We start from the raw sequence: 21,519 nt of genomic DNA on the forward strand, positions 1-21,519 counted from the left end.
TCACCTCCACTAGCTTTGTTCCTAGTGATGCTTCCTAAGGCCCACCTGACTTCACATTCTAGGAAGTCTGGCTCTAGGTAAGTGTAAGTGATCACACCTTCGTGATTATCTGGGTCATGAAGATCTTTTTTGTACAATTCTTCTGTGTATTCCTGCCACCTCTTCTTAATATCTTCTGCTTCTGTTCAGTTCAGTTCAGTTCAGTTCAGTCGCTCAGTCATGTCCAACTCTTTGCGACCCCATGAATCACAGCACGCCAGGCCTCCCTGTCCATCACCAACTCCCAGAATTCACCCAAACTCAGGTCCCTCGAGTCAGTGATGCCATCCAGCCATTTCATCCTCGGTCGTCCCCTTCTCCTCCTGCCCCCAATCCCTCCCAGCATCACAGTCTTTTCCAATGAGTCAACTCTTCCCATGAGGTGGCCAAAGTACTGGAGTTTCAGCTTTAGCATCATTCCTTCCAAAGAAATCCCACGGTTCATCTCCTTCAGAATGGACTGGTTGGATCTCCTTGCAGTCCAAGGGACTCCCAAGAGTCTTCTCCAACACCACAGTTCAAAAGCATCAATTCTTTGGCGCTCAGCCTTCTTCACAGTCCAACTCTCACATCCATACATGACCACTGGGAAAACCATAGCCTTGACTAGATGGACCTTAGTCGGCAAAGTAATGTCTCTGCTTTTGAATATGCTGTCTAGGTTGGTCATAACTTTTCTTCCAAGGAGTGTCTTTTAATTTCATGGCTGCAGTCACCATCTGCAGTGATTTCGGAGCCCCCCAAAAATAAAGTCTGACACTGTTTCCACTGTTTCCCCATCTACTTCCCATGAAGTGATGGGACCAGATGCCATGATCTTCATTTTCTGAATGTTGAGCTTTAAGCCAACTTTTTCACTCTCCTCTTTCACTTTCATTAAGAGACTCTTTAGCTCCTGTTAACTTTCTGCCATAAGGGTGGTGTCATCTGCATATCTGAGGTTATCGATATTTCTCCCGGCAATCTTGATTCCAGCTTGTGTTTCTTCCAGTCCAGCGTTTCTCATGATGTACTCGGCATAGAAGTTAAATAAGCAGGGTGACAATATACAGCCTTGACGTACTCCTTTTCCTATTTGGAACCAGTCTGTTGTTCCATGTCCAGTTCTAACTGTTGCTTCCTGACCTACATACAGAATTCTCAAGAGGCAGGTCAGGTGGTCTGGTATTCCCATCTCTCTCAGAATTTTCCACAGTTTATTGTGATCCACACGGTCAAAGCCTTTGGCATAGTCATACAATTTCTGTCCTTTATTGAGCCCATCTTTGCATGAAATGTTCCCTTCGTATCTCTAATTTTCTTGAAGACATCTCTAGTCTTTCCCATTCTATTGTTTTCCTCTATTTCTTTGCATTGATCACTGAGGAAGGCTTTCTTATCTCTCCTTGCTATTCTTTGGAACTCTGCAATCAAATGAGTATATCTTTCCTTTTCTTCTTTGCCTTTCACTTCTCTTCTTTTCACAGCTATTTGTAAGGCCTCCTCAGACAGTCATTTTGCTTTTTTGCATTTCTTTTTCTTGGGGATGGTCTTGGTCCCTGTCTCCTGTACAATGTCACTAATAATCCTCAATTACCTATCAGCAAAGCAGGTGCAACTGCCCCTATTTTGCCGATGAGAAAACAAAGGATATGTGGATCTAGAATAACACAGCTAATTCAGTAGCAGAGATAAGACTAGAACACGTGCCTTGACTTCCATCAAGACCTACCTATACACAAATAATGTATTTGGCAGGCTCTACTAAAGAACAATCAGTGTCACTGCAGCAACATTTCTGGTACTGTTACACATAATCAGAAAATACTGTCATGTGCTAAGTCACTGTAGTTGTGTCCGACTCTGTGTGACTCTATGGACTAAGGGACCCTTTGGACTCCAGGCTCCTCTAGAGCCTGGGATTCCTCTGGAATCCCTTGGCAGGGATTCTCCAGGCAAGAATACTGGAGTGGGTTGCCATGCCCTCCTTTAGGGGATCCTTCTGGCCCAGGGATCAAACCCACGTCTCCTACTTCTACCTGCATTGACAGGTGAGTTCTTTACCACTAGGGCCACCTGGGAAGCCCGAAAATACTCTTAAGATAAATTCAAAACTTACTTTTTGTATCACCCATCCCAGGAAGGATGCTTTTTAAAATAAATTGTTTTTAAATTAATATTTTAAAACATACATTATATTAGGCACTAGCTAAAGTTGGATTTGGCCTTACTGAAACTCACTTTCTGGGCTTCCCAGGTGGTGCTAGTGGTAAAGAACTCACCTACAATGTGGGAGACACAGGTTTGATCCCTGGGTCAGGAAGATCCCCTGGAGGAGGAAATGGCAACCCACTCCAGTATTCTTGCCTGGAGAATCCCATGGACAGAGGGGCCTGGTGGGCTACAGTCCATAGGGTTGCACGGAGTTGGACATGACTAAAGCCACTTAGCATAGCACAGCACAAACTCACTTTTAATGGCAAACCACTTGGCTTGTATTTGACCACTTGGCTTCTTTTTTCTTTAATTTAAGAAGTTGCTGCTGCTGCTACTACTACTGCTGGTAAGTTGCTTCAGTCGTGGCCGACTCTGTGCAACCCCAGAGACGGCAGCCCACCAGGCTCCCCCATCCCTGGGATTCTCCAGGCAAGAACACTGGAGTGGGTTGTCATTTCCTTCTCCAATGCATGAAAGGGAAAAGTGAAAGTGAAGTCGCTCAGTCATATCCAACTCTTAGTGACCCCATGGACTGCAGTCTACCAGGCTCCTCCGTCCATGGGATTTTCCAGGCAAAAGTACTGGAATGGGGTGCCATTGCTATAGAATACTATGTAAGTTACAAGAGAACAACATTTTTTAAAGGTTATACTCCACTTATTACAAAACATTGGCTATATTCCCCTACCACTTGGCTTCTTAAGAAGAAAATAATCCTGCTAAAAAAAAAATAATAATAATAATCCTGCTATTGAATTTGGGAGGTTGTAAGCTTCAACCCGGTGGCTCAGATGGTAAAGCATCTGTCTACAATGTGGGAGACCTGGGTTCAATCCCTGGGTCAGGAAGATTCCCTCGAGAAGGAAATGGCAACCCACTCCAGTACTCTTGCCTAGAAAATCCCATGGATGGAGTAGCCTGGTGCAGACTACTCCATCCATGGGGTCACATAAGAGTCGGACACGACTGAGCAACTTCACTTCACTTCACTTCAAGCTTCAACCACGTGAAACAACTTTCAAACAGCCAAAAGAGAACTAATGCTCTTCTGAAAAGAATGGAGAACACTGAGTTTTTATTCAACTTTAAAAGCCACAACTTAGGTTATGAATTCAGAATCTAGTCTAATTCATGGAGAAATTAATGATGAATTTTAAGTGGTACTATTCTTCATTTCTGTGTCTAGGAAGATGGAGTAGACGTATCTTTCCCTATATGTCCTGATAAAATACAACTAAAAATCCTGGACATTATCTATAAAACAAATGTAAGAAGATCAGAAAGGTGGAGGGAGGGCAACAGATTAGCTAGGGATCTACAGACCTAAGGAACAACATGGTGGAGAGGTCCCTAGTTTTTCATATATCTCAGACACAGAGCTGAAGAAGTCAGCAACCCAGAATCACAAACAGGTGCAGGAAAAGAAAAAAAAAAAAGCTTGAACAAGTCTTCTCTATCTAGCCGAAGGACTAGGAAAGGGGCAGCCTAGCCAAGAAAGAAAACTTTTAGACAAAGGGGCCCTCTAATCCAGCCAGAAATCACATAAGAAACTGCTGCCCCACCCCCACTAGCAAAGGTAGAGCCGGAGCCTAGACTTCTGCCCTCCCCAGGCCTTTATGTGGAGCCCCAACCCCCCGCCAGGGTCACGTTAGAGAAGGCTGAGTAGGGAGCTGGGCAATCACCGGCTTGATTCCCCGGCATCCTGGAGTCACTAAAGAGCTCGGACTCTCCCACCTCCACAGAAATAAAAGGCCCTCCCCTTCCCCATGGGGGCTCTGTGGAGAGTTTACCGAAGCTACTACGTGATACTGCTGCCCCAGCAAACATTTTGTTTGGCTGTGTAGCCCCACAAGGACCTTAAACTGAAACTTGCCCCCTCATGGAAGTATGTGCCCTAGATAAAAGCCCTGAATCACAGAGAAAAACAAGCTCCTGATAAGACTTCCCCAACAGCCCTTGTGATCACCAGTTTCCCCTGCCTCCGGGGCCTGCCCTTTGACACTCCTTAGATAAAACCCCCACAGAGCTTACTAGAACCCTGCACATTTGGTTTGCAGTGATCAATCCAGTGTTAACCTGGGAACCCCAGGGGTTCCACCCATAGACCATGTGTTCCAGGTCCCACAGCTCACTCTCTCCCTGTACTCAGTCTTGACCTCCTCCCCACGTGGGTCCTCGAGTAGTGCCATGTACTTCCTTCAGGACGGGTGAATAATAAATATCTCTATTTCAATTTCTCTGTGGTCCTCCGCTGACCACAGCTTGCCATCCAGCAACCTGTGCTCCACTTCACAAACGTTAATAAAACAAAGCAGCTAGTGTCACAGGGGCCTGGTGAAGAGTCAGGAAGCTTTCATCTCAGGCACCTAGAAAAATAAAAGCAAAACAACCCAAAATAGGCAGGAGGAAAGAAATAATAGAGAACAGAAATCAATAAAGTTGAAAACAGAAAGACAAGAGAAAATCAATGAAAAAAGGGCTAGTTCTTCAGAAAGATCAAAAAAATTGATAAATCTTTTGCAAGACTGGCCAAAAAAGAGAGAAGATCTAAATGATCAGTATCAGAAATGAAACAAATATTCGCTAAGACTCTGTACATTTCATAAGGGAATACTATGAACAAATCTACATAAACACATTTCAACAACTTAGATTCAAGGGGCCAATTTCTTGAAAAACACCAACTACATCATTAATCCAATAAGAAATAGATAATCCGAATGGAACTTTTAAGGAAACTATTAAGGAAAATCCGTAATTTTGATACTCCCAAAAGAGAAATCTCTAGGCCCAGAAGGTTTCACTGAAGAATTCTATACATTCTCTTCTAGAAAACAGAAGAGGAGGGAACATTTCCTAATTCATTTTATGAATTTAATAGTTACAGGATAACCAACCAAAAACATTATAAAAACGAAAGCCACAGACCAATATTCTCTACAAATCCAAGGCAAGTATATATTCACTCTCATCACTCTTATTCAATATAGTTATGGTTCTAGAACATAGTTCTGGAAGTTCTAGACATAGACAAGTTTATTCTAAAATTTATATGGAATGAGAAAGGAACTAAAATAACTAAACAATTCTGAAAAAGGAGAATAAAGTAGAAAGAATTAGTTTACCCAATTTCAAGACTTATTATACAGCTACAATAATCAGAACTGTGCAGTATTGGTGGAGGAACAGATGCACAGATCAACAGAAGACAGGACCCAGAAAAGACCACATAAACATGCCCAAGAGGTTACAGATAAAGGTGCAAAAAGCAATTCATTAAAGGAAAGATATCTTTTCAACAAATGGTGCTGGAACAATAAGACATCCAAGGTAGGGGAGGGGAGGAGAACCTCAATCTAAATCTTATACTTTATACAAAAATTAACTCAAAATAAATTATGTGAATTTTAAAATGCAAAACTATAAAACTTTTACCAAAAAAAAAAAAAAAAGAAAATTCTCAGAATCTAGGGCTAGGTCAAAATTTATTAGACATGACACCAAAAGTGTAATCCATAAAAGAAAAAATTGGAAAAACTGGATTTCACCAGAATTAAAATTTTATGCTTTGTGAAAGACTCTGTTAAGAAGATGAAAAAAAAAAAAAACTAAAAACTGGAAGAAAATATTTGTAAACCACATATCCAACAAAGGAATAGTATCTGGAATATATTAAGAACTCCCAAAACTCAACATTAAAAAAAATCCAATTTAAACACAAGTAAAAGACACAGAAAATTCAGAAAAGAGATTATACATGAGGCACAAATAAACACATGAAAAGATGCTCAACATCATTAATAATTAGGGAATGCAAACCTAAAACCACAATGAGATACCATAACACACTTGTAAGAATGCCTAAAATAAAAAATAGTGATAACACCAAATTCTGGTAAGGATGTGGAGAAACTGGATCTCTCCTTTATTACTGGTAGGAATGTGAAATGGTACAGATACAATGGCAATTTCTTACAAAACCAAACATGGAATGGCCATATGGCCCAGAGCTGCACTCCTGGGCTTTCATTCCAGAAAAATGAAAACATTCACAGAAAAATCTGTACATGAGTGACTAGCAGCAGCTTTATTGGTAACAATTAAAATGTGGAAACAGTGCAGATGTCCTTCAACAGGTGAATGGTTAAACAAACTGGTTCATTCATATGATGGAATATACTCAGCAATAAGAATTAATTACTGGTACATACAACAATCTGGATAAATCACTAGAGAATTAGGTTAAGTAAAGAAGCCAATCCCAAAAGGTTACAAACTACATGATCTCACTTACATAACATTCTTGAAATGACAGAATTATAGAAATAGAATAAATTCCTGGTTGCCAGGAACAGAGGAAGAGTAAGGACAGGAAGGAAGTGGTTGTGGCTATCACAGGGCAATAAAAGGACGATGATGAAAATGTTCTGTATCTTCAACCTATTATTGTCAATGTACTACTTGTGGTAGGTACAATAGCTGTGCAAGCTGTTACCATCAGGACAAAGAGTACAAGGGATAACAGCACAGAGGGACGTCCCTGACTGCCTAGTGGTTAAGAAACTCCACACTTCCACTGCAGGGGGCACAGGTTTAAACTCTGGTTGAGAAGCTAAGGTTCCACATGCCTGGTGGCCAAAAAAATGAGAAACATAAAACAGAAGCAATACTGTAACAAAAGCAACACAGATTTTAAAAATGGTCCACATCCCCCCAAAAAAATCAAAAATAAGCAAATAAATAAAACTGCATTATCTGGCTGAGTTGGACACAACTGAGTGACTTCACTTTCACTTTTCACTTGCATGCACTGGAGAAGGAAATGGCAACCCACTCCAGTGTTCTTGTCTAGAGAATCCCAAGGACAGGGGAGCCTGGTGGGCTGCCGTCTATGGGGTCGCACAGAGTCAGACACAACTGAAGCGACTTAGCAGCAGCAGCATTATCTCCAAAGGGATTATCAGCCAAATCATTTGTCATCAAATTTTAATATTTCTATTTTTTTGTTGTTGCTGACAGGCAATAGGAAAGCACACTAGAATATTCATCTCTAACAACCTAGTTTCAAAGCATTTACCAAGAGCTTGTCACATGCAACTAGGAGCTAGGGAAACAGGCAAAGTGAGGAAGACAAAGTAGATTTAGAAGAGAGTTTATACTTCTTCTAGTGAAGTTGAACAGGAACTACAGTACTGAACTTATCTTTGTAAAGCACTTCATTATGCCTGCCCACATTCTTAAGTATTTCTAAACAGAACACAGGTAGCAGCTCACCAGTGCATGACCAACTTATAAGTAACTTTCCTTACTTCTTAACTCCCAGCCAGTGAAGGTCACTTCCTGCCAGGAATACACCCCACCTCTACCCAAGCCCTGGTCTTCATGTCTCAACTAAGCCCAAACCACTCCCCCACCCCATGTTGGCTGGGCAAAAACAGGACAGGGGAAAGGTGAGGTTCATACACTCATGTGTCTTACACACATGCCCATTCTTCTCTCACCCAATTTCTCCAAATATAGACACCCAAAGGAAGAAAAGAAAGGCAAAGGGGAAGGGCTGGTTAAGATCTCTGGTAACCAGGCCTCCTCTTACCAGCTTTTTCATCAGAAAAGAAAAAGAGACAAAAAGGGAGAAAAGGCAGGAGGGTGGGGGGTGGGCGGGAGAAGAAAAGCTATGGTACATTTTCACCTCAGCTGTCAGTTCCCCCCACCTTCACAAAATAAAGGCCACAACTCTATCCAGCTCTCCCCACTCCTATCCCAGCAGCAGTTCCCAAGTGCCTCTGAACCCCAGTCCCCCTAAAATCAAGTTCCCTTACCAAGTTTATGGTTAATCTCTCTGTTCAAAATTTTATTCCCTTTTTTATCCCCTCTGACCTCAATTGGGTGCTGAGCACTAAGCAACCAGAGTCAGATGACTATAATCGCTGTTACTGATAACATCTTTCTAAAACTGCTATTATAGGTATCATCATTAATGAACAAACTCAGGTTGTTTCTCCAGGACAACATGAGCTAATAAACCCCCAAGCCATGGACTACCTGGCCAGAGAACGGTAAACCAGCGCACCCTGACTCCCGAAACTAGAAATTACAATTTTAAAATGTCACAAAAATGATTAACCCCAGTCTCTTATGCCAAGAAACCAGAAAATAAATACAAAATGAATATAAGTCATTATTTGTGAATACACTAACCCTTGCCTTCTAGTAAAGCTTTACCATAAAACTTCTGGTAATAATTTTCACGTTTTAATGACTAGGTTACTCTTAGAGATTTAGTTTATACCAAGAAACATAATATTAAACTACTATTCACACCCACTGGGCAAGAACTGCTTTTACCTGTTAATATAACTTGCCTGGCTGGCTTTACACTGACACCCGGCAAGTGAAGCCTGTGAGAAGCCAAAACTGGCAAGACAAGGATGTGGGGGGAAACTGCAGTAATGATAATGGCCCCTCCACTAACTCGGAGGGTCAATTAGGCTGACAAGTCAGCTCATCAGGTTCTCACCTTCCCTTAATATTTCAAGTGTTCTATTTCCAAGACTGCAGGCAGAACATAGAGATGACACAGCCCTTGCACCAGAGTTCATCTACTTTAATCTAGCTCATAGTCTCACATTTAGTTCTAATAAACTTGGCTGGTTTCTAAGTTCATGGCTAATTAGAAGGAAAATGTTTCATAGAGAGAAAAATACTCTGTTCCTTCACCCACCATTTAAGTGCCAGGTGCTTGGAGACAGAACACTAACTGATACTCAGTGATCCCTATCCTCCCGGACTTAGGTAGGGCAGGGGCTCAGACAGTAGAGGAGTAAATTAAAATAAAATGATTGTAAATAAAATAATTACAAAAAGTAATTACCAACCGTGATAGTTGTTAACAAGAATACGAACAGAGCTAACAACCTTGCCCTTTCTTGGGATATGAAGACCCTTCCAGTAGTGTCAAAACGTAGAATCAAAAAATTCTGGTGGGTCAGTGGTAAAGAATCCACCAATCAGTGCAGGAGACATGGTTCCCTGGTGCAGGAAGATGCCACAGAGCAACTAAGCCCGTGCACCACAACTACTGAGCCCATGCTCTAGAGCCCGGGAGCTGAAACTACTGAGCCATGTACCAAAACCACTGAAGCCTGCACATGCCCTGGAGCGTGCACTGCACAACAAGGGAAGCCACTGCAACGAGAAGCTCTTACACCACAACCAGAGAGCAGCACCTGCTAGCCAACTCTAGAGAAAAGCCTGCCTGACAACAAAGACTCAGCATAGCCAAAAACAAATAAATTACTTTTTTAAATTCATATCATCTATTGACCCCAAATATACGCTAAAATTTACTTTTAAAAAATTAAATACCAGCTGCTGACTTGTTACCCTCTCTTTATGTTAAAAGCTGAATGACATTCCAATTCCCTAGAGCAGAGATAGCTCAGTTCAGTTCAGTCACTCAGTCATGTCCGACTCTTTGCGACCCCATGAATTGCAGCACACCAGGCCTCCCTGTCCATCACCAACTCCCAGAGTTCACCCAAACTCATGTGCATCGAGTCGGTGATGCCATCCAGCCATCTCATCCTCTGTCGTCCCCTTCTCCTCCTGCCCCCAATCCCTCCCAGCATCAGAGTCTTTTCCAATGAGTCAACTCTTCGCATGAGGTGGCCAAAGTATTGGAGTTTCAGCTTTAGCATCAGTCCTTCCAAAGAACACCCAGGACTGATCTCCAGGGCATAAAGCAGCATTTGCATAGATGGAGGTCACTGAAAAGTGAGGGAAGGAAGCACAAAGTAAGCATGCCTTCAGCCATTTTGAAACTTGGCCTAGGCTGGATCCCCTAACAAGGAAAAACATTCTTCCTTCTCCTCAAGATCACATAGCACCCAGTTCCCTGGGATCTGCAATCACTACTAGTTCTGAGGCAGGAGGCAGATGCCACAGCTCCCCTCCCACCCACCACCCCAGGGTAAAGCAACTGAAGATTCATTCTCTGTGGACCAGAACTCCACGTGGAGAACAGCAGGACAATTGAGGAGGCTGTTCCCTGCCCAGACCACATATTTCCCATTCTTGAAGTCAGGAGACTCCCCAGCTACATATGTGCAAAAGGGTTCTGTGGAGGTCAAAAGGGGAGTGATGATAAGAGATGTTCTACCCTTAGGCCTTTTCGGTAGAATCTATCTTGGCTAAGAGATACATACACACATGTGGGAGGATCCTGAGATGTATCAAATATGGACTCTGAACCAGGCAATTCAAAATGACTGGCCAACAGAAACTTGGAAGAAATGTCCCATAAAAGTAATTCAAATTACCACGAAGGCACAACTCAGGGACTCTCTCTCAGTCCTCCCGTGTCTCTATCCACATATAATGTATTCTTTTTCCTCTCAATAAATATTCCACTTGCTTCACCACTTTCTGACTTCGTGGAAATTCTTTTCTGCAAAGCTGAAGGGCCAGGGCCCTTGTCACTGACCACTGGCCTAGTGGCTAGGATTTGGGGCTCTCACCACAGCGACCTGGCCTCAATCTCTGGTTAAGGAACTGAAGCCCCACCTCAAGCCACTGCAGACTCAGGCTCCCTGAGATCAGTTCCATACTTCCATCACTTTAAGCAACCTGGGCACAAAACCACCATGTGGAAGGTCGGTTTTTTCAAGAAGAGTGGCATATATTCCAAAGAAGCAACCAAAATATCAACCCCACTTAAGCTGGAGATTACCAAGTTAATTTAAAACACTAGCTTTGCTTTCTGCAATGCTGAACTTCAGTCAAAGTTCAATCACACTACCCAAACTTGGAGGAATAAAAAGAAAATTTCATTTTCAGAGGTACCTAATCTTTTCAAATGTGCCAAACACAACATAAACACAATAACTTTGTGTTTACTCACGTCTCCTGAGGCTCCTGCACTGCAGGCAGAATCATTGACATTGAGCCACCAGGGAAGCACAAAACCTACCTACTAGAAAATATATTTGACTGCAAATATGATCCACACAAGGAATAATCTGAATTTCATCAAGGAAGCTGTAAGCACTAAATGGTGGAGGCAAAAGTGAATCCAAGTTTCACATGGGACTAAGGGCAAAAAGACAGTTCTGAATTGTCATTTTGGAAGAAACCCACATCTCTTACAATTCAAAAGTAATTTTCCCCAAAGTTAGCTCCAAAATTTGTTAATTCATTTGGCTTTGCTTTCTCAAACAAAATTACACATAGGCTGAAGACTCGAGATGTGCTCCCTGCTATTGCATCTCTACTTTTCCCCTTTTTATAAAGCCTGATCTCCATTAAGTTAGTAAGTTATATCTGAAAGCATCTACCTGGCCTTTCTTTAAACACCTACAGCTATAAATTAATGTGGGAAGGATCTGGAAGCAGTCCACTCCTCCTTACAAATTAGGAATTGGAGAGGAATGGTCTCTCTTTATCAAAAGATTTCTGGAGACTTATTTTCCATCAATTCCCTCCTTTCACCTAGCTCCTCTGTAGCTGCAGCCTGAAAATTCTCCCTTTGGTCTCTTAGGTATCACCTTCAAACTCCCCCACTCACCTTTCTCCCATGGAGACTATCAGCCTCTGCAACAACTTTGCAAAACTGCGCTAGTCTTCTTATCCTCTGCTCAAAAGCCTCTAACTTTCCATTTCACTCAGAATAAAATTCAAGGTTCTGCATCATCCAGCCAGCCTGCCACCTCCTTAACCTTCCAGCCTCATCTCCTATCTTCCCCTCACTCCCTGCTCATACATTTACACTCATTTTCTGCCTGGAATGCTTCCTCTTGAGGGGCTTTCTCAAAAGTTACCTTCCCTTAATCCTTCACCCTACGGTCTGGAGCAGTGCAAGCAACCTGACAAGACTTTAGTACACATTCATGAACGAAGAAAAGTCGTAACAGATGCCTGCTGAGCACCTAGTCCGGGCCAAGTCTGTTAACGTGAAAGTGTTACTCGCTCGGTTGTGTCCTGCTCTTTGCGACACCACGGTCTGTAGCTCCTTCAGGTTCCTCTGTGCATGGGATTATCCAGGTAAGAATACTGGAAGGTGTTGCCGTGCCCTCCTCCTGGGGATCTCCCACACTGCTGGGCAGATTCTTTACCGTCTGAGGCACCAGGGAGGTCAAGACAACTAAGACACTGTCCCTGACTTGAGTGCACCAGACGGATTACTGCACACGAAACAGGACTACAAATCACGGCCAACGGCAAGTCACAGAACATGTCAACAATTCAGAGGAAGAGCCTCGGCTTCGACCCTCTGGGAACCAATCCAGCTTCCCACTCTCGCGCAGTTCTCCAGGGACCACCCCCAGAAAGTCTCTTCTAGTCCCCACAGAAGGACCGGGGCCCTCGCCCTCCCCAAGCGTGAGCGTCTGGCGACGCGACTTCCGGCATTTCACGCAGAACACAAGATTTAATGAAACAAATTTTAAAACCTCCGCTCTTCAGCTTCTACCCCCTGTCTTCTGCTTCGCTCATTCCCCACGGTGAGCCGGGAACCCAACTCCCGCTCTGACCAACTGGCAGTCACTACCGAGAACGCTGTACTTCCGCTATCCTCACCTGCTCCTGGCGTCCCCTTCGGCTCCTCCCCGCTGCGCTTGCGCAAGCAAACCCTCCCTGGTTCAAGCGGTGTAGACAGCGAGGTTGGCAGCGTGGGTTGGTTGGGCACGCCCCCAGCGTACATCTGGCTTCTGATTGGCTGTCTCTCCTGGTCCGAGCACCGGTGGAGAGGCCTAAGGCTGCGCTTCCAGAGGCGCTGCCAGTTGAGTCTCTTGTGCTCCTGCTTCCTACTCTTCGCCGCCTCCGCGGGCTTCCTGGAATCTTTGCAACACCGCCGGCATGTCTCAGGTAATATGCGTGCCCAGCCTTGGCTGCGAAGGTACCACGAGGCGGGAAGCTGGTGCGGGGTCATCCCGCAGACACAACCCCGCAGGGTCTTTCCCTTCTGTGCTCTGCTGTTATTTCTGGACCCTTGCCCAGCCCAGACTGAACAGAACCCTGTAAGCGAAACTTTCCGGTTTGGGGCTCCTAACACCTTACTGAGCCCGCAACGGCTGGCAAGTTGCCCATAAGGAAGACTTCGTTCGCAGTGAAGCAGGAATTGAGGTCGAAGGCTAGCGTCCAACATAGACAGATGGGATGTAATGGTTTTTATAGATTGAAAGACTAAGGGGACAGAGTGCCCCATCCGGAAGGACACGGCAGGAGTAGGGGTGCCATATAGAGTGGAGAAGCCAGGAGGCCGCGGTTGAGAGCTTGGAGGTCAGGGGGCCGAGTGTCCAGCGCGAGGCCAGGGGAGGGTCGCAGCCTGAGGAGGGGTGACCTAGAGGCCTTTCTCTTCGACTGTAGACGCTTTTCCGGGACCTAGCAGTTGGGGGGGGGGGGGGAGGAGCGGTGATCTTTGGCTCCTTCCGGGTCTTCAGTACGGACACTGGGACAGGCCTCAGAGGGAGGGAACCAGCGGGCTCTGGCCGCTGACACCGCTGCGCTCATGCAGTTTTCTCCGCTGTTTCAGTCACCCATTTCCAGCCCTATCGCAAGTCAGGGCTATCCTGAGACCTCTGTCTGGCCAGCCAGTTGGCTGTGCTGCTTTTTCTGTGAAGTGTGTGTCCACTGCAGCCAGTTTCAGCCTGCCTCCTTCACCTCTGTTTCCAGCACATAATACCTGGTTTAGTGAGACAGCCCCATACATAGCTGTCCAAGTGAGTGAAGGGATGTGCTTACCCTCCTGGTTTTGCTGAATCTCTCTAGCTGCCCTGTTGAGATGAGGAAGACTGCTTTTCCTCACCAGCAGGGCAAGAGAGTGCTTCCTTTCCAACCCCTCCATCCTCATTACCAAACTCTAGTCAGGCCTCTTCTCTCCCTCATATTTAGGCTGAGTTTGACAAAGCTGCTGAGGAAGTTAAGCAGCTTAAGACCAAGCCAGCAGATGAGGAGATGTTGTTCATCTACAGCCACTACAAACAAGCAACTGTGGGTGACATAAATACAGGTATGTTGAGGTGGAGTTGGGAGGGCCCAGATTCATCAAAGTAGGCTTGGCAGCCTTGGTTGGTGCTGAAACTGTTCATCTCTGGGAACTTCATTCTCAAAACCACCCACAGCCCTACTCTTAAGGCGGTTCCTGGGGTTTAAGCTGGGAGAGGTTGCCCAAAGATCATGTTCCTGAATGGGGTTTACAGACCCTACACAGTTCTTGATTTCTTGGTAGCTCAGATAGCAGAATTCAAATCCCAGTTTGCGGACTTGTCTTGTTATCACCAGCATTTTCCATCTATTTGGGAGGAACAAAGATCCCAGCTTTGAAGAGCCTTGTTCCAAGCTCTCAGCTCAGTAGTAATTTTGTTGAACCACACTGTTTCCACCCCAGTCCAACAGGATCAAAGTTGGGGAGCTTGGCAGCTGGGCCAAGCCTGATGTCAGCTCCTACAGCCAGGGTAGCAGCTGGCTTTCTGCGGCAGGTCAGAAGCATTTTTGCTGACAGCAATTCCACCATTTCTTCCCTGTCAAAAAATCTAGGTACAGATTTGAAGCCTTGGTTTGGACCACCATATTCTATAATGTCTTTTCTCCCTTGGACAGTTTTCATTCTGCCCCTAAGTTCTTCAAACTCCAGAGTATATGGCAATAGCATGATGCATTGTACACAGGAACTCAGAGATGTTGACCACAGAAGCATAGAGGAGGTCATCCCTCGCTCCTGTTTAGGAGGATGAGCATAGCCCCTAATTCCATTGCAGTTAGGGTAGAGGGTAGAGCAGGTGGGCTGGCTGCTAAGGATCCTGGGCAGTGCCAAATCAAACATCACAGGGAGTGGGACTTCCCTGATGGTCCAGTGGCTAAGATTCCATACTCCCACTGCAGGGGGCCCAGGTTCTATCCCTGGTCAGGGAACTAGATCCCACAGTTAAAGATCCTATATGCAACAACTAAGACCCGGCACAGCCAAATACATAAAATATTTTAAAATAAAAATCACAGGGAGGGCTTAGTTAAGAAAGGTCTTGTGGTGAAGGTAAGTTTTACCCTGGGTTTATAAATTCTGCCTCTTCCCAGGGAGGCAGGGGAAATGAAGTAGGGGTGACCAGAGTGACTGAGACACTTTTCTGACAAATGTGATTGTCACAGAGATGGTCCTCTGCCCTGCTTTCGCAGTAGTGTAGGAAGACTGGCTCGGGATTCTTACAGCTTCCTGATCAGCTCCCTCTAGGACTGTTCGGTCCAATACAGCAGCCACTAGCCACATGCAGCTATCTAAATTTAAACTGAGAATAGTTAACACGAAATAAAGTCAACAGTTAACTCCCCAGTCACACTTCAGGTGCTCAGCTGCCACCAGTGGCAGGAGGCCCCTGAGTTCGACAGTGCCAATGTACCACCCTTCCATCATCATGAGAGGGCCATTGGGATGTGCCAATCTCAGATTCTGATGATGATTCCGGGGCGCAGTTTTCCTCAGCTGTCCCTGGGAATGCTTCCCGGCAAGCACTTCGGGGGAGACTTTATGTTTCTCAGACTCTGTGGTCCTGGCTGTGGGCACTGCGATTGCTCCCCTGGGCTTTCTTCTTAGCATGGCAGTGAACTAGGTCAGCAGGGAGGCGGTAAGTGTGTTCCCTAAGTGCAACTGATAACAGGTCTACAGGTATAAAACCATGGTATACCTTAAAAGAAGCTTGCCCTCGGTGGGGAGGGGTGGAATAAAATTCCCTTAAAACAATAAGAAATAGACTAACAATTTGGTAGCAAAATGGGGCAAGGATATGAACAGACAGTTCGCAGAAAAGGACACCTACAAAACTGATAACAATAACATGGGAGAGAGACCTTGGGTGGGGAGAGTGGAAGGAAACTTTATAGTAATCCCTTTTGGTGTTTGAATTTTAAGCCAGGTGAATGGATTGTGGTACTTGTTTAAAAAAAATACAGTACCATTTTTAAAAGAAATTTTGGAGTTAATTTATAAGAAAGGGGCTCTCTAGTAATGAGAACAGTTTTCCTCCTATTTTCTCTAGATTTTAAGTTTGAATTTCTGTACATGTGGGTTTCTGAAGGCAGAACCCACTATACTAGACCCATTTAACTCCACAGCAGAGCCTGGAAAAAGAAGATAAAATATGGCTATCATGGCAAGAAAATGGATACAGTTCCCCATTAGAACTTGCAGCAGATCTAATGTCTTTCCTTCCCTTGTTTAAGAACGTCCTGGAATGTTGGACTTCAAAGGCAAGGCCAAGTGGGATGCCTGGAATGAGCTGAAAGGTAATTGTTCTGATACACTTCCCTCATTTGGGAACCCCAGTAATGAAATACTGTTAAGAAGTGTAAGGGGTGAGGAGAGAGAACAGAATGGATGAGGCACATGCTGGGAACCAGTTTGACCTAGATCAGAATGGAAAAAAAAAAAAAACTAGACCGCTTATGATACCATGTGTGCCATTTCCAAAAACACCATCTCTGAGTCATAATATCATCTGGAGAGTGGAGGGGCAGGGGACCAGGCCACTGACCAACAGACGGGGAGGTGATGAGTTGCCTTGGGCTTTATAATATTCAGAATAGGGATGGCTTCCTGTCCACACCTTCCTTTCCCTCACAAGGCCAGGCAGTGACCCCCCCACCCCCACCCCGGCCCAAGTAGCCCTCCCTAGTTCCCTTCCAGCCAGAAAGGCACCTAAAAACAGAAATGAATTAATGCATGGCAGGTTGCTGGCACATCGTAGCCTCGGTGAATGGAGCTATTATATGCTAAGAACAGAGGCCAAGAAGTATCCCGGCTGTGACTTAATCACATGCCACCTGCGGCAGCAAGACCCAGAAGTTGGCACTGAAGTGCCTGTCAGCTTTTGTGTCCTAGCTTGCTCGTTTCTGAATAAGCCCTCTGTCTTCCTGCAAATGAGAAACCCTTGAGTTCAAAAGGGGCCAGAATACAATAAATACACTCCTAGGATCTGCAAGTAAGTAAAACAGGAATGCCCCTCTGACTGTCCATTCCCATTGGGTATTTCCATACCATTCTGAGGCCCCATGTACTCGCCCTTGCTCCAGAACATACACTAATTCCCACTGAGTATCTCTCCTTCAGCATAGAATCCAGGACACCAGGCATCACTATCTCTGAGGGATATCTCCAGTGTCCTCTGTCTTCCCCTCCAAGGGCCAGCTGCTTGTCTTCAGAGTTCCCAAAGCTGCTCTCTGGGGAGAAGAGGGTATCTGGCTTTGTTTCTTCCCTGGCAGCTTAACAGCTCTGAGAGATAAGAGCCCAACAGAGAAATACTTGATAGATCAAAGCCAATCGTGAAAGTCAGTGGGACACAACAGTGGGATACTCACCTGGCCAGCAAGCCAGTGACAGGCCTCAGGCAGCTACACACACATTATGAGCTCAGTGCTTTATGGAGCCTTCCCTGTGGGCCAGGCTCCTTAAGGACTTCAAAAGTCACATCCTGGCCAGGTCTGTGAGGTGTAGGTAGTAGAAGCCCCACCCCCTTCACAGGTGAGAAACAGCCTCACAGCATTAACCTGGGGCTCTAAAGTTTGCTGCCTTTCTACAGTACTGCCTTTCTGACAAATAATCTTGTTGATGCCTTGCAGGGACTTCTAAAGAAGATGCCATGAAAGCTTACGTTGACAAAGTAGAAGAACTAAAGAAAAAATATGGAATATAAGAGGACTGGGTTTGGCTGCCAGCCATTCATTTCAACTAAACTGATTTAATGCCTTGTTTTTCTAATACTGTGGATGAAGTTAATAAATAACTAGCTAAACCAGAAGCTCAAGACAGCCCAGGATATGAACAGATTAGGAGCTGAAACGGTTACTAATCCTTGCTGAGTAATTTTTATCAGTAGATGAATTAAAAGTATCTTTGTTACTTTACTTCGATAACTTGGGTTCTTGAAATAATGTCCTCTGTTCCGATCTCTCTTCCTCACTTTTTCTAAAGATTTCATCTAGAAGTGTTTGAACTTACCTATCTCCCCCTGTACACTTTGCTGGAGAGTGGGCAGGCGCACCCACCTGTTCAGACCTAGCCTGTGTTCACCTCGGTGCAGAGGAGTTGTTATAGCAGTGGCCTTCCCTGTCTCCGTCTTCCCCGGCTTCAACTACACCAGTCAGGTGAGCTGAGACACCAATCTGCAGGTACTGCCAACCCTCTGTCAAGAACACTGCTGGCCTCATACTCTGAGGAAGGCAGAGTTGATGAGCATTTGAGGTTTGGCTGAGGTCCAACCAGTCCATGGTTGCAGGGTAAACAAGTAAGGAGGGAAGCCCCAGTCAGGGCGAAACGTGCATTTTCAGGGAGCATCCCCAGTGTCTTCTGAAGAAGCTTGACCACATGTACCTGGGCAGGCAAAAAGCCAGTAAGAGAAGTGAGGGCTTAGCAGGGAGAAGGGCAGTCAGGACCTCAGAAGGGCAAGGGGTTAAGGCTGCAAAGAAGACAGGCTGAAGCTTGACTTTGCAGGTGATTGAATAGTAAGAATTAAAGCAGACAGCAATCAGATCCTCTGTGCCTCCTGTTCCCCTTCAGTCACTTCCACAGTCCTGCAAGGGAGGCAGTCATATTTCCATTTTGCAGGTGAGGATGCTGAGGCAAAAAGGAGTTACAGAGAGGCTCTCTGAGGCCAGGCAGCTCTTAGATCTCCCCTCCAGAGCCAGTGCCCTGCTCCTAGACATAGTTCAGCCTTGCTCCAGGACAGTGAGACCTAAGCACTACAGTAACTTGCCTAAGGTCGCTCAGCTGGCAAAGAAACCCAGGACCAGCATTCAGGTGCAGGTCTTGGCTCAGATACCTGTACCAGCCAAGGCACCCTCAAATGAGTGAGTAGCACTGGTGGGTAAAACAGGAGCAAGCAGGGAGGGCATCTGGTATGGCTGGAATACAGCGTGCCTTCAATGTGGAAGGAGACTAGGTAGTGGGAAGTTGACAACCAAGTTTAAAAGTACAGTTTGACCATAGGTGATGGGGAGCTGCAGGGGAGGCAGCATGGTCAAGGCATTCAGACAGTCAGTCTGACCATATCAGTGATTATTGAGAATAGTGAGTCATCCAGTTCCAGCCCAGGCTGCCCATGGAAAACGAAATCCCGCAGTTCAGATGTGCAGTGTAGGGGAGGTGATGTCCTGAGTAGCAGTGTCATTTGTGCAGCGCCAGTTCTAGGTGCTGATGTGATTAAGGGCATATGAGGCAGGGAACCTGGCCTCCCACCTGGCTCCACTCCACCCAGGCTGCCAAGACCACCCAACTCAGGGGGCACCTCTGAGCCCTAAGGGAGGCAGTAAGGAGCCATAGCCACCCACCTGGACCCATATTTAGATCATCTTTGCTCAGTTATTGGCTGTTTTGGGGAGTAAGCCAAAGGAAAAACAATCTTAGAGTCCAAGGTATGGTGCTTGTCTTAAATAGACCTGGCTCCAGGATCAGGCCTAGTGTAGCCTCCAGGGGTGTGAGAAGGTCCTGCCATAAAGGAGACACCACAGTGTGTAGCACTTTATCAGGAATTTCTCTCCCACCCTCCTTCAAACCAGTTTTTGTCCCTGGCAGCATCCCTTGCAATATCTATCAGTCAGGGACCTAGCCCAAGAGCCTAACACTGGAGATGGTGGGAAAGAAAATCAACTACCTGGTACCCTGCCCTATTTCTAGCTTGGAAAGGCAGCGCAGACCTGTGCTCAGACATGTCATTGCCTTGTTGCCAGCCAGGATCCCAGAAGAGTGGACCTGAGCTTAGGGAAGCCCTGACAGAGCACAGTATGGCCCTGTGCAGTTACACTCGGCTTAGATTGTACTATGACGACTTGTATCTCTTCTCCAGTGGATGCCAATGGGAGAGACACTGGAGTGAAAAGACAGACCCAAGGCCCCTCTGCCCACCAAGGGCATGGCCTCTGATGAATGGCCATTATTTGCAAAGGACCTGCAGGGTCAGGCTCTTTGCTTCAGTTCTGAAATTTATCCACGGTGCCTTGAGGTGGGAACTGTACCTCCTTGCTGTGTTACCATGCCCATTATTCAAATGAAGAAAAGGCGGCTCAGGTGATGAGTTGATCAAACCCAGGGCTCTCTGACCAGAAGGGCCTTGCTTGTCCACTTCTGTCACGTCCCCTCTGGTCACCACTCATTACCTGGTGACCCCTGTCTCGCTAGGCTAACATAAAGTCAAAGTCACTCAGTCGCGTCCAACTCTTTGCAGCCCCCATGGACTGCAACTCACCAGGCTCCTCTGTCCATGGAATTCTTCAGGCAACAATGTAGAGTGGGTCACCATGCCTTCCTCCAGGGGATCTTCCCGACCCAGGAATTGAACCCAGGTCTCCTGCATTGCAGGCAGTTGACAGACTTACATGTGAATCCCACTCCAGCCTCTCAGGTGCTGAATCACCTATCTTCTTTGAGCCACACTTTCTTCCATCTGGAAAATGAGCCCATAAAATGGGGAAAGTGCTTGGCACAATGCCCAGCAAATAGTGACTACTAAGGAAACGGCAACCCACTTCAGTGTTCTTGCCTGGAGAATCCCAGGGAAGGGGGAGCCTGGTGGGCTGCCACCTATGGGATCGCACAGAGTCAGACATGACTGAAGTGACTTAGCAGCAGCAGCAGCCTGGAGGCCTTCCCTAGCCAGCATCCTCACCCTCAGTACTTCCCTGCCCAACCGTTTGGACAAGCCGTGGCCTGAGGACACAAGCTGCAGCTCCCCACTTTGTTGCTCTTTAGTTGCCAAGTTGTCCAACTCTGCAACCCCATGGACTACAGCCCCTGTCCATGGGATTCTCCAGACAAGAATACTGGGATGAGTTGCCATTTCCTTTTCCAGGGGATCTTCCCAACCCAGGGAATGAACCCAGGTCTCCTGCATTGGCAGGCGGATTCTTTACCACTGAGCCACCTGGGAAGCACCCCCTCCTTAGTAGTGCTTCAATAATAAGGCTGGGGGGGAGGGGGTCACCATGTTTTCCCTACACTAAAGTAGTTCCAAGATCCAAAAGCCTGGGAACTGCTGCTAGAGACCAGGCATCTTAGGGGACACAGAAAGGCCCCTGGATTGCAACTGGACCTTGGCTAAGCACTGCCCAAGTTACATAGACATAGCGCAAGTTGTGTCACCTCTGTAACCCTCAGCTTCTTCATCAGTAAAATGGGGCTGAGCAGGTCATGGGGTCCAGCACAGAAAGGAAGGAGGCAAAACAGGGGAACGAGAAGGCCCCAGGGCTTCCTGGCTTGCTGGAAAGTTGTGAGTGGGTGGTTTAAGCAGCATAAAGGTGTGTAAAGTA

The 21,519-nt window shown here is 45.9% G+C and overlaps 2 protein-coding genes across 5 annotated transcripts in view; one reads left to right on the forward strand and one right to left on the reverse strand.

Annotated features, from left to right (window-relative positions):
* The window catches only part of C2H2orf76 (chromosome 2 C2orf76 homolog), a 115,155-nt gene that overhangs the window by 77,876 nt on the left and 15,760 nt on the right, over window positions 1–21,519 (reverse strand). For 2 of the 4 annotated variants that reach the window (XM_069577804.1, XM_069577807.1), the window contains exon 1: window positions 12,808–12,894. The exons of 1 other annotated variant lie outside the window; for it this stretch is intronic. The gene's annotated coding sequence lies outside the window, so the exon portion shown is untranslated. One more of the 4 variants, XM_069577806.1, reaches the window with a different exon arrangement.
* On the forward strand, window positions 12,222–18,123 carry DBI (diazepam binding inhibitor, acyl-CoA binding protein). The gene is made up of 4 exons (XM_069577808.1): window positions 12,222–13,095; window positions 14,122–14,239; window positions 16,444–16,506; window positions 17,839–18,123. Exons 1-4 carry the CDS (start codon window positions 13,087–13,089, stop codon window positions 17,910–17,912), a joined length of 264 nt encoding a protein of 87 aa, XP_069433909.1. The 5' UTR covers window positions 12,222–13,086; the 3' UTR covers window positions 17,913–18,123.

This window comes from Ovis canadensis, chromosome 2, assembly GCF_042477335.2.
Source record: "Ovis canadensis isolate MfBH-ARS-UI-01 breed Bighorn chromosome 2, ARS-UI_OviCan_v2, whole genome shotgun sequence".
NCBI classification, from domain to species: domain Eukaryota; kingdom Metazoa; phylum Chordata; class Mammalia; order Artiodactyla; family Bovidae; genus Ovis; species Ovis canadensis.